This window comes from Hippocampus comes, unplaced genomic scaffold, assembly GCF_001891065.2.
Source record: "Hippocampus comes isolate QL1 unplaced genomic scaffold, H_comes_QL1_v1.1 scaffold82, whole genome shotgun sequence".
Lineage (NCBI taxonomy): Eukaryota > Metazoa > Chordata > Actinopteri > Syngnathiformes > Syngnathidae > Hippocampus > Hippocampus comes.
In genome coordinates this window covers 3,244,779-3,257,874 of record NW_017805135.1, presented here as the reverse complement: position 1 = coordinate 3,257,874, position 13,096 = coordinate 3,244,779, and the positions used below count along the sequence as shown (strand labels likewise).

The 13,096-nt window shown below is 41.2% G+C and overlaps 1 protein-coding gene across 1 annotated transcript; it reads right to left on the bottom strand.

Annotated features, from left to right (window-relative positions):
* Positions 1-1,256: 1,256 nt before the first annotated feature.
* On the bottom strand, positions 1,257-8,333 carry irx6a (iroquois homeobox 6a). Its single transcript, XM_019866552.1, has 7 exons — positions 7,791-8,333; positions 6,645-6,950; positions 5,650-5,759; positions 5,131-5,426; positions 2,397-3,044; positions 2,205-2,307; positions 1,257-1,622 (listed from the first exon to the last, which is right to left on the bottom strand). Exons 1-7 carry the CDS (start codon positions 7,854-7,856, stop codon positions 1,619-1,621), a joined length of 1,533 nt encoding a protein of 510 aa, XP_019722111.1. The 5' UTR covers positions 7,857-8,333; the 3' UTR covers positions 1,257-1,618.
* Between the last annotated feature and the right edge of the window lie 4,763 nt (positions 8,334-13,096).

Genomic DNA, 13,096 nt, shown 5'->3' with positions numbered 1-13,096 from the left:
ATATTCCACCATTATATAATCGTGTGTATTTATTTTGACCTCAACAGGTTATTAACATCGGTGGGAAAATAAGGTGAAATCATCTGACTAAGTAAGCCGACTATATTATAACGCCCCCTGGTCCACCTCTCATTTTTATCTATTTTGCCAGGATTTATCATGGCCAAGGACACTCGGGATGATCACCACAGCACCTCGAAATGACTCACCTGAAATGTATGACACCTTTAATGCTAAAATAATCCCTCAAATATGCCTTCTAATATTTTAGCCAGGCTGTTGACAGGGTTTCTCTACCTACTGTTTGCAGTGATTCTCAGCAAATAAGTGAAATGAAGGTGCATTCTTGACTGGTTGCTTGTCAATTACAGGGTCTTATAGGCAAAATGTTCACACTCAAATTCGCCCCGATGAACAATTTTGAGCAGGGGTTACCAACGTGGTGCTTGCGGGCACCAGGTAGCGCCAAAGGCCCACATTACTAACCCGCAGGTCTGTTCTAAAACTTACTCACCACTGAAGGGACATTTGTGATTTTGAATGAATGTTGTCATTTGAAAATGTGAATGCTGGCAAATATTTACATAAGTAAAATCTATATTGACATTTATCGGTTTTCTCATCTGGTTATGAGAAATGAACATGATCAGTGACGTCACATAAACAAAAACCATTAATCGCTAACTATAACATATAGCCCAACTTTTTTTTCTGATTCTGATATACAGCAGAACAAAATTCCGATAACCGATTAATTAAAAAAAAAGAAAAGAAAGAAAATATGTATATTTTTGCACTTTTAACACTTACAACAATAACGGTATAAAGTACAGGCAGACCATTTGACTGTTTGACAATACTCTGTCCTTTAATATTGAATCAAAGCCACTGTGATGGGCCGTGTGAACGGATTGATGCTACAAATGACCTTTTAATGAACACAATGCTAAGTTAGCGCAGCACACGGGGGACTCGCCGTCATTCGGCATGCGTTGCCGCACTTTGGCTACAAAGCGTTCAACGTCACCGGTGATTAAAACCACGCCGACGACGCCTTTCTTCTGCGACTTATAGATTCGGCCCACGCGCGTCGAGCGGAGGCGGTCACCTTTGATCAAATCTGCATCCTGCATTGTTTGAATACAGGCACCCCGACCCCACCCCAAAGCCCTTTAAATAACCACAACACATCGAAAAGTCTTGGGGAAAAAAGGTTTTTTTTGTTTTGTTTCTTTATAAAAAGGGAATAACACAGTTCACATTTTCACACAATGACAACACACAACGTTTAACTTAATCTTCAACCATTTTTACCGCCACGACAATACACATTTTTAACAGAATGCTTAAAAGGGACGCAGAAAACGCAATGAAAAACAAACAAATAAATACATTGGTTCGCAAATGATGCACGATTGCCACAGACAAAAATTCTATTTTGTGTGTATGATTTTTGCATAAATTCTTCAACACCATAAAAAAAGAAAAAAATAACTTGTGCAAAATGTTCCACAGCTTGATAGCTTCGACTGCAACGTGCAGCGCTAATAACTGTCCCACTGAGGCCCCTGTGCCCATTAGTGCATAATTACCCTCCTATTTGTTGAACGGCCTCCATTCATCTAAACGGGGAAAAAAGAAATAGGTCATTAAAATCACTAAAATGTCAATTAAAAGTAAGTCAGCCAGTAAGTCATAATCAAAAAAGAAATGGCTGTATATAATACAGTGATACCTTGACATGAAAATTTGTTCTGTGAGCAAGTTTATCACTCAGTTCATTCATATCAAATATTTTCCCCATTGAATAATTTAATACACCATTAATCCATTCCAGCCCTCTGAAAATGCTGTTTTTGTAAGAAATTTTCAATAAAGAAAAATATCACTGCACTGTAAAATATGAATATTAAAACATATTCTAACATAAAAATTAAACGTTTTTACAACATAGTATTTTGTGTGCTGATGTGTGCCTTTAAGAGGCGTGGACTAATGAGTGATCTCAGGATCTCTGATTCCAGCTCAGATTGGCCATTAACCACCTGGCTAGTTCTGTGTTCGTGTCTTCTCAATTCTCCTTGCAAGTGTTTTCATTTTGTATCTGTGCTTCACTTTTTGAATGTAGCAATGGAAATAAATGTTTTCCACAAGATGCAAATTTACTGAGATGCACTTTACATGCTTCAAGCGTGTGCAGTCACCTCTTCATCACAGGCCTGAACGCAGTGACCTTGTCGTCCTGCAAGGTCACACACACTTGACTGATGTCTGAGGACGTCTCCGTTGCTTTGGCGCTGGAAAATCCTGTGCAACCGAGAAACAAAAAAGGTTCTAAGAAATGTGCTTTTCTTTTTGTGAAACGTCCATTACCGTTGTAAAGTTATGCCGTTAACCTTCAGTCGTGGAATACTGGCATGTGTCTGGGAGGGCAGCGTAGGACGGGCAGTGCAGCTGGAGGCCTTTGTGATTGAAGCTGCCTGGGCCATAGACCTTGGAGTGCAAAGCGGGGCCCTCAGGAAAAAGGTTCATAGTACCGGAGACGTTATTGGCTTCCTGGTGACCTCTCATAGGCCCGCATTGTTCAGTGGGAATACCGGGGGCTCCCGCCAACCTCTGGAGCTGGCAATCCCCGCTGGAGTTGCTCGTCCTGAGCTCGGAACCGTGCTGCGGGCTCAGGATGATTCCCGACGCCGCCGTACGGGCCAGAGACCAAATCCGAGGTTTGTCCGACGCTTCAAAGTGAGACAGGGTCAAGGTTCCCGTAGAGGACGGAGTCTTGGACGCTACGGGATCCAGGAAGTCGGCAGGAAGAGCGGGGAGGGAGGTTTTGATGGCACAGGGGAAGGCATGTTGGAAGCCGCTGGACACATTCAAGTGAAGCTCAGAGGTGCAGTCTCTCTTGTGGGGTGAGACGGGGAGTGCCACAGTCTCGTCTGGGACCACCTTTTCACAATCGCCAGCCAGCTTGTCACACTCATCCTCGTCCATGTCCTCCAAATCGCTCAGATGCAAATCTTTTTCTTCCTTGCACTCACTGGAATCTACAAGGAATGAGAACTCAGATCAAATGAGGGTCAACATACTTCAACATAATCGACAAGGTGGCAGCAAAGCACGACTTTGTCGAACCGAAATTCCTCAAAGCACTTCAACATGGTTCCTTGGCATCATGATGCCAAAATAATACCTTCATTGCTTTGACGGGAGCACAAAAAAAAAAAAAAAAAAAAGAAATGCGAGTATTTTCAGAAAATACCAGAGGATCAAGTCGCAAAGAGACAATATTACAAATCTGTGAATTTGTGAGTGCTCACTCGTGTACGTGCAGGGATTCATTGTCATGCCTGTATGTCGGTATATGTGTCGGAATTGAAATGTTTTTGGCAGCTCTTTGATCTAAAATGTTTTCCAGCCATACCACTGTCCGCATGAAACCAAATTTTCAGGTTTTTGAGTGCATAGCAGCAACACACATGTAACCCTCAACTGTTATTATGTTGTTGTTTAATAACTTTTTTTTTTCATGATTTGGGGTCATGTATGCTTCAGCAAAACATAATCGTCTACCTGCCTAGCAGGCTTGCAAGCTAGCGGGCTACCAAGCAGATTGCAGCCAGATTGTCTGGAATGACGGCGCTTCATACTTACTTTGAGTGCAAAGTAGGAACTGGTTTACTCATGCCACTAAATCCAATTTGATTAACAAATTGAGATTAACGAGTCACCCTACACTGATTTATAAGGGGTGACGAACACACAAAAAAAATGCTATCAAAATAGGTAGAAAACATTCAGCTGTCACGTGTTTCAACTGGCTAATAAAAGGACATACTTTCACAGATCATACAAAGAAGACGAGCACAAGCGTGTGCCCTCAGTCGAGCACAGACCTCCACCAAAGTCAAGAAGGCCATTTTGTGGTTTGTAGTAGATGACATGAAATGTAGTATTCGGTTGAAAGGACGCGAACAACAGCATTCCGAGCAACGTTCCCTCTGATTTTCCATGCATGTGAGCATTCACACAAACTCCCTGAGCATCCCTTGGACCACAATAAGCAACATCAGACATGCACACGGCGGCCAGTACATTCGCACACCTGTCCAAAACCTGAGATCAAACAAAGTTACACGATGTCGACAAGTAACAACAAAATTCAAACCACTCATCCCACTCCGAAATAATGGAAAACATGTAATTTAATAAAACACAAGAAATTCTGGTCACATGACCTCTGAAACTCTTAGGGAAGTGGTAATGGTGAGGTGTTCTGTTTGTGGAAATGAAGGAATGAGTATAGAAACGTAATGCGAGCATCACCGTGTGCACCGAGAAGGTCAGAGCAGTGCACAATTGCTCATGCATGCTATCTTAGAGGGAACACTGAATCTGAGGCACGGTTGAATTCTAACTCTAAACAATGTAAAGAGAAAAGAAATTCTGGAGCAACACATCTAGCAGGCAGCATCCTGGTCTACAGACGACGACATAAGCTGTTTATCCCGGGCATGGTGAGGCTGGACACTTTCTGTCCAACTCAAAAGGCTTGAAAAATGAAAATGAATTCGTCTTGCAACTGCATATTTTTGTCCGTTAGCCAGTAGCCTACTTCCTGGTTCATGCAGGATAGCGCAAGTATTCGGCAGATCGGAATCTACCGCTACCATTCTGGGTCAGTGGTCCATTATAAAACAAACGGTGAAGAGAGAAACTAGATTACTTAGATGAAAGCAAAAAAATGTGCAGCTCAATACAGAATTTTTGTGTTTGTTAGGCTACATCTTGTTCTACCGAGGATGATTAAACGTAGCACAGTAGTATGTAGACAGTCTCAGTCTTGATCATTCTGGATGTGGTTTTATTCTAACTATATGGTCACGAGAGACAACGAATTCCACAAATAAATGTGCAAAGTGATGTCTGTACTTTTCTTTTTGTTGGGTAGCTTAAATTTGTACTCCGCGGTTCATGGAGATGCCCCAAAATTGCACCACCTATCCCCCCAAAAATTTGTGATGTAGTTCAGACTAACTTCTCCAACAGAGACCAAAAATAACTTCTCAAAATGATGATGTGCAAAAACGGCAAAAAAATGTATTGAGATCTGAATAAAAAAGTGGGACAAACCTTTGGTGAGACAGTCGTGGTCACTCTTGCTGATGTCGTCCTTCCTGTCGTCGCTGGCCTTGTTTTTGGGCGACCACGTCATCTTGTTCTCCTTCTTGAGCCTCCGACGAGCGTTGGCAAACCAAGTGGAGACCTGGGTGAGGGTCATCTTGGTGATGATGGCCAGCATGATTTTCTCTCCCTTGGTGGGGTACGGGTTCTTGCGGTGCTCATAGAGCCACGTTTTCAAGGTGCTGGTGGTCTCTCGGGTGGCATTCTTTCGTCTGGCTGTGCTGTTAAAGTCCACCGTCCCGTATCTGTACACACAGGCATTCGGTTTAAGGACAGCACACTACACACCCTCTCATGTTTGAAGTCGATATACAGCTTTAAATGAAGCCAGGTAACCGAGTAACACCCCCGACCGTTGACCTCGATGCGGCTCGCTTATAAAAAGTGGGAACGTAGCAGATTTTGGCAAGCGAGCTCACCTGAGCTCAAATGACACAAAGTGGACAGAAAGTGGGGCAAAAACCTCACCTGTCATACTGATACTGGCCCAGCGACGGGTCGTACGGATAGTACGCAGCCGTTTGACTGATTCCCGAGTGTAAAGTGCCTGCACTCTCCTTCATGTCGTACTGCGGATTCTGCCACACAAAAATGAAGATATTTCAATGTTATGAAACTTTTTAAAACACATTTTACAATGGAAAAAAACAGCTGTGTCCTGACTGTTTGAAAACACATACATAAAATGTATTTGAAAAGATAACTTTATTATTTGCAGTAAAATTATACCAAAAAAATGTTTTTTGAACTTTTGAATGTACACATTTGTAGTTCTATCAGTTATATTACATCCATACACCCCAATGATAATGTGAAACAATTTCAAAATTGTGTGATTGTTCATTCAGTTATATGACTGATTTATAGCAAAAACCAATATCTAAATGTATTTTTTTTTATTTATTCTTGAAGTACAAGAAGACTTGAGGGCAAACTTACTTTTCTTTGCACACAGTTTTTTGCTTTGTTTTATTAATGAGAAGATTTATGGATTAACTTGTTACTGTTACAAGTAACTTCAGAGGTTTAATTTTATGATCTTAAAAACATCAACTGTTAAAATGAACTGCAACATTAAAACATTTTTTTTTCTAATTTTACCATGATATCTTCAAATGATAATTGTCTGTTTTTTTTATGAGGTAACTCAGGACTGTTATTGTGGCTTCATTGAAGAAAAATATTTTTTTATGTATGATATTTTTGACACACTTTCCCAATTATAATGTTTATCCAAACAGTTTTACAACGATATTGTTTATCTGACATTTATTGGGTCATTTTTTTCCCGACATTTCTGAGAACTTTCCCGAGTGAAATAAAAGGAAAGGCTGATGCATTTAAGAGTTTGTCACCACATTTTTCTTGATGCATCGATTCATCCAAGCTCACCCACCACCCCTCTCTCCCTCCCTTCCTCCCCCCCTCTCGGGCGCGTGCAAAGCAGGCAGAGGTGAGCCCACCAGAGAGGAATAGATGGCGGCGGAGGGGTCTGTTCCGTAGGGGAAGTAGTTGGCGTAGTTTTGGCTCGCCGCGGCCGCCGCGGCGTAGGGGGAACCGTACACGCCCAGAGCAGCCGCGTTGAGCTCGCTGCGGCTCCCACCTAGCAGCCGGTTCTCGTAGGGCGCGGGACAGCAGAAGGAGGCGGCGGCGGCGGCGGCTGCCGCTACGGCTGCGGGGGTCTGGGCTCCTCCGGCGGAGCCGTCCGGCGGCACCGACCTGGAAATCGAATCGCAGCAAGTCGTACTGGGGTTTGCCGACACGAAAAACTGCACAGAGAGAGTGATGGACAAAGCAATTGGATAAAAGTCTTAAAGGGAAGGAAGAAAGAATAAGCGTAAGAATTAAAAACAAAAACAAAAAATAAGTTCTGCAAAATGAAGGTCAATAAGATTGTTACCAAAATAAAACAAAAAACAAACATACAGCAATTCTCTTTATTCGAGGTAAGTCACTTTTTTAATGACAATACGGGTTTATGACAAAGTTTAGTTTGCACCGTGTAAGTGACTTGTTTTTTTGTTAATACGTGACACATTATTTGCAAGTTAAATCAAACGTAATTCAGGGTGATATTTTTTGCCGCTGTAAATTCAGATACCTTCAAATTATTATTATTGTTGTTATTATTATTATTGAACTCTTTAGAAACTAACCGGCATTTATATGTTAAAATCTAAGTGTTAAACTCGTACTTGGCGGAAAATAAAGAGCTCACAACTTTCCGGTGACTAACTTTTCCCCATCCAAACTCTAAATGGAAACATACAATGAGGAGTTAGTGGAGAGTTTTGGCCACAGTTACATACTCCTGAATCATTAATTTCATCAGAAAGATGCGTAATTACGCATGGCGCGCCACGCAGGGTGACATCAATCTCGATTTTGTCACCAGAAAAAAAAAAGACAGCACGTGAGTTCATTCATAATTCAGTGTTATTGGACACGAGCACGTGTATGTCAATATTTGGCACAACAACTACAAAGCAAAAAGCAGAGGGTGGGGACAGTCAACAAAATCACACATTTTAAATAAGAGAAATATTTACGTCGAGGAAATATGTTGTCATTTTTTAAGGGTTAAAAAAAGGGGGAGGAAAAACTCTTACCTGTGAAGTTGCGTTATAAGGGTATCCAAACTGAGAGAAAGACATCGCGCCTTCTTTTGTAACCATTAGCAATAATTCCTCCTCATGCAGCCCGGATCGATTGCTCCCAATTCCACTTCAGATCCGCGCTCTTCCACGCATTTCCACGCGCGCACGGCCTTTCTCTTCGCCCTTCTCAATAATACATGACTTTCGCCCATATAGGAGGGGAGACTTTGCCGCAGATTGTTTTATACGAATGAATAATCCCCTCCGTGAATCTGATGAGAAATGAAATTAAGCGTCATTAGTTGGGGAAAAAAATGTTATGTTCGGCGAAGGAGGCTTAAAGGATAACGTAAGTCTTGCAAGATATGGACTGTGCTTGTGCTATTATTTGTGCCTCTATAGTTCTTTAGCATTCATCCATGCAAGGGTAGCGGCGTGACGTCACTGTAATCCCGGAACGCCACGGTGGTGTACCAGGGATGGGGGTCTTTGCCAGTCACGTCCAATACAAAGATGTGCTTTTCTCTCCCTCCTTAAAGTGCACACATACAAAGGGACAATTAATCGCTATGGCAACATGTTCCTCACTCATTATATTTTGACAAATTGGAAGGAAAAAAAAAACATGAATTATTTGAACCTTTATCTGTGATTAAAATGATGAAAAAAATGTAGTTTTTCTTCTTTTCAGATGAGTCTGTTTGGATAGCTTCCACTAAATAGATGCAATGGTTTCTCTGCACATAAAGATTTTTTTTTAAACTGGCAGAGGTAGAAACTCATGAAACTAAAATATTTGATTGCAGTTATAGTTTGCAATGCTGTGCAAATGCACGGTATCATACAAAGTGGTGTTCGCAAGATTAGAGTGATTTACACAAAACTATTCATTCTCATGTCTTTAAAACCTTTTTTAAAATATGAGTATAAGTATACATGTTAACACTGAATATACTTTTAAATGAGTTCTTTATGACCGAAGTGACAAAATGTTCCAACAATAGATCCACCACTGGCTTCAATATCGTACACATAATGCTTATTTTGAAGTAATTTAGAAATAAAATGTGCATGATTTTTGTTGCAGTTTGCTGTGATGCACAACTACACTTTTGTATGCATTTCGCCTCTCTTGGCTCTCTATTAGCGAGACGTGAATCCCCCCCACCCCTAGTAGGATTATTGGTATTTATTTCTTTATGTATATATTTATTTATTTTGACAGGTCAATAGAGTCGTGAGTGATGCGTGCCTGGAGACCCGCGTGACCATTACGCGCCACGTGCGTAATTGTCTCAATTAAAAAAAATGACACCACGCCCCTTGTTTAACCAACGAGTAAAAGTGAAAATATGCCTTGGAGGTGAAGACCGAGGAGACAAAAAAAAAGACAGTCTAATTAAATAAGAGGTGGGGGTGGATGAAAATGCGTTTTAATTGAATGATGCTCGCACCGTTGAAAACCATTTTAAGCTTTATTAAGCATCGCCAGTAAACAAATCCCCTCCTTCGCAAACTCTGTGATCCAGAGTTGGAGTCACGTGAGGCACAATTGTGAAAGACAGCGTGGACGTGTAAAAAAAAAAAAAAAAAAGGAAAAAAAAGTGTCTCGTGGGCATGACCGTGACTGACTTTGTTTCTCCCTCCTCCTTGCCTGATTTTAGTCCTGCAGTTATAAAGCTTCTCTTCGGGCGGCACTAAAGAGTCACCTCGAAGAAGGAATCGCGATTTCCTTTGATAAGCGCACACATCGGGACACAACATTAGGTACACCGGAACCTCCAGTGAGACTTTCCAGAGAATGCTTCTTGTCTGTGTAGGTTCTCAGTCTTTCTTTTTTTTCAGTTCTGGAGTTTAGCTAATACTTATAGTACTTTTTTGACGCCATTAGAGATGTAACAGCAAGTTTGTGATTGTGGTTGGAGTTGGCAGTGTAGAATTGCACTGCATTTCTCCAAAACTGTTTAGAATATTTTGAATCAAGATTATACGACAAATACCACTCTGACAGTGTCAAATCAAAATGCAGCATTAAATGTGACCACTTTTTTTTATATTACCCATTTATTGATTGCATTTTATTTTAAAAAATTATCCATTCTAACTTGTCCACTTTTAGTTGGGGTAGGGTTGGTCTTTCAGAATGCAACACACATATTACTATAAAATGTGAAAGCCATTCGATGACGGCGGGAGTGATATCTGAATTTGGTGAATTGATATTAGATTGTGAAGAGATATCAATGGAATATATTGTCATATACCTGTACATTTCTTTTTATCCATCTTGAGCAATAGCTCTGATGTGATGTGGAATTGCAAAATGGGACTTGTGTTACTACTGCAGCTGCAAACTTTCAACACTTTGCATACTAAAAAGTGAAAACTACAGACAGATCAAGGCTGAAAAGTGGGTGCGTTCTGCCTTCCACTTGGTTCGTTTTTGCCCATGTGTGATCCAATCCACCCCCGCCGACCCAATAGCTGTCCCACAGCTAGAGGGGTGATTTTAAAAATCAATTAATGATAACATTAATAATAATAATAATAATGCATTCGCTGAATTAATTTCTACAATGGTACAGAAATACAATGATATCCACCGTACACGTACCGGGAGAGCAAAATCTATCTGTACCCCAATCAAATTCACCAAAATCACGTAACACAACTTGCGCCACAACTTAGACCGACTCTCAGCAGGCATAAAATGTAGTCTACTATCAGCCACAAAATTGTCACCTTTGCCAGAACGCCACAAACACACTAAAGGAGGCTTGGACTTGCACAAAAATTACCATAAAGTCATAAGTTTGCTTTCTTCAGAAATAATCTCTTCTTGATGAAAATCGGGCATTTTTACACAGAGTAACATCAGCAATTATGCGGCAAGAGAAGACTGCAGCAACCCAAATGTAATGTCTCGCGACGGTGGTCGATACACTTCCACAAGGGCATACAAGTGTGCCCAAGTGCATATGGACTCATGGACACTCATGCATAATGCATGCCCAGCAGTCAGCAAACATCTCCCTGAATCTGGCTGAAATGAACACTAATTGTAATGGCAGACTGACCATACTGCCCTTCCCTCTACTACAATGTGTCACATCCTCACAATGACACTTAAAAAAAAAAAAAAACTTTTCGCTTGCCTGTGCCTTTGATGACTTCATAACCGCACAAGAGCACATTTTAATCTGGATAAAAGTAAGAATATATTTGACCTAACTGCTAATGCATCATAATTCCCATGTGGAGATATTGATGTTATCAATGCAAAATTGTTATGCAACGTGAGTTCATTGTGATTCAACTGCTTTCAGTGAAACCGATAGACCGCACACGAGGAAATATATGATAAAATAACAAAGTACAACATATTGTATGTGGAACCGCAAGAGCCGATACGGTATCACAGTTTTTCCACTGAAGCGTGTGTGCTAGATGCGCGGCGGCCAGCCACCTGGTGTGGAAGCGTCGCCGACTCATTTTTCCGCGATGGTCCACCTCAGTCGCAGGTTTAAGGTCGATTAATTTTGTTGCAAGTTCATTCATTATATTCACCGATTACGAACTACTGTTCTATTTCGATCCCGCGGGGACTAATGAGGTTGAGTGATGCTGCTGTCTTCCAATCAAAGCATTGCTGCGTCGCAGTGCAAATACTGGGAAGGTTAAGTCAACATTCAATAGCACTCGGTCCTTTTTCTCCTACAGATTACATTTCCTTTGCGGACTTAGGGAACTACAAATCCTTTTTGGGGAGTTTTTAATCAAATAGAAGGGGTGTCAGTATGAAATGGTAATAAGCGCACAGAACGCATGAGCCAAGCAGGGGAAGGAGCAGCACCTACCTGGAGGTGTGTGATCTCATTACATCCTAAATTGCTATGTGCCAATAAACCAGGAGACCCCTCGTCATGTGGAATTATTAGATGCACAGAGGTGATTCGTGAAGATTAGATCGAAATTAGCCAATGTGGAAAGAAAAAGTCATAAATATTCTAATGAAAAATAATAACACAATGATCGTACGTTAGTGGCCTGTAATGCTAAAATAAACAATCGGCACGGTGTGGCGATAATTATTGCGCATGTGGAAAATACGTCACCAGACGACAAAGTTGGCCACCACTACAAATGTCTCAATCAATCTGATGTCAAATGATAAAAAAGAATACCTGAATGCATTCCCAGCACAAGTGAAAGTTGGACACAATCCCCAATCTGTTCTGTGACACTGATTGACTTCCCTGTTGTTCAAATTCCAAAACAAATCTCTCCATCACATATGATGAAAAGTGAACCAATTTGGTTCAACCAGTCACCACCAAAAGAACGTCATTTTAAGTCTTATTTAAATGTTTTAAAGTATAACAAGAAGCCTGCTATTGTACAATACATAGAAATAAAAGTAAAATGAAGTAAAACAACTCCCGCTTGACAGACAGGAAATGGCTTGAAGATGTCCTTTCAAAGCAATACAATCATACAGCCACAGTTGTGTATATATGTTTTATTTGCTGAATTGCAATGACTATTTCAACTCCAAGTTTTACCTGTTGAAGGATAGTTTTCCTGAAAAAATGGATTCAACTCATCGTACCACTTTTTGGATGTTCAACTTTAGAGGTTCCACTGTTAATCGCTCTGACTGGACACCAAAAAGACAAAGAGGTGCATATTGAAAGCACATCATTGCACATGCAAATCTATTTCTCTTTGTTTCCTTGAACAATCCGTGGATGAATGAAGAGGCATAATCCTTCCTTATTTCATGTGTAGTGCTGTCATTGCCACGGCTCATATTATCGAGTTTTAACTCAAACAAACCCAAGGCATTTTGTGTTGCATCCCAGAGGCCCCCCAGGGGCTCCTGGGAAAAGGTGAGAATGACAGAGGGATGTGTGTGTGTGTGTGTGTGTGTGTGTGTGTGTGTGTGTGTGTGTGTGTGTGTGTGTGTGTGTGTGTGTGCGCTCGTGAAAAAAGACTACACTTTGTTTATGTATGGTGTGCTAGCTGGCTGGCAGAGTCCCCTTCAGGCTCTACTGTAAAGCTCCCATCAGTGGTCGTGTCAGGGATTTGTAGTCTGTCACACACACAGACACACATGCAAACATGTCCGCACGCATGCACACACACATGTACGCACGCACGCTTGCGCACACACTCACTCACTGTGGGAAATGGCTTCTCAGGAGAATGTGTGTGTGTGTGTGTGTGTGTGTGTGTGTGTAAGGGAGATGGAGTATGAAAAGGGTGAAATTGTGTCGATTTTCTCCCCAGTGTGTGTGTGTGTGTGTGTGTGTGTGTGC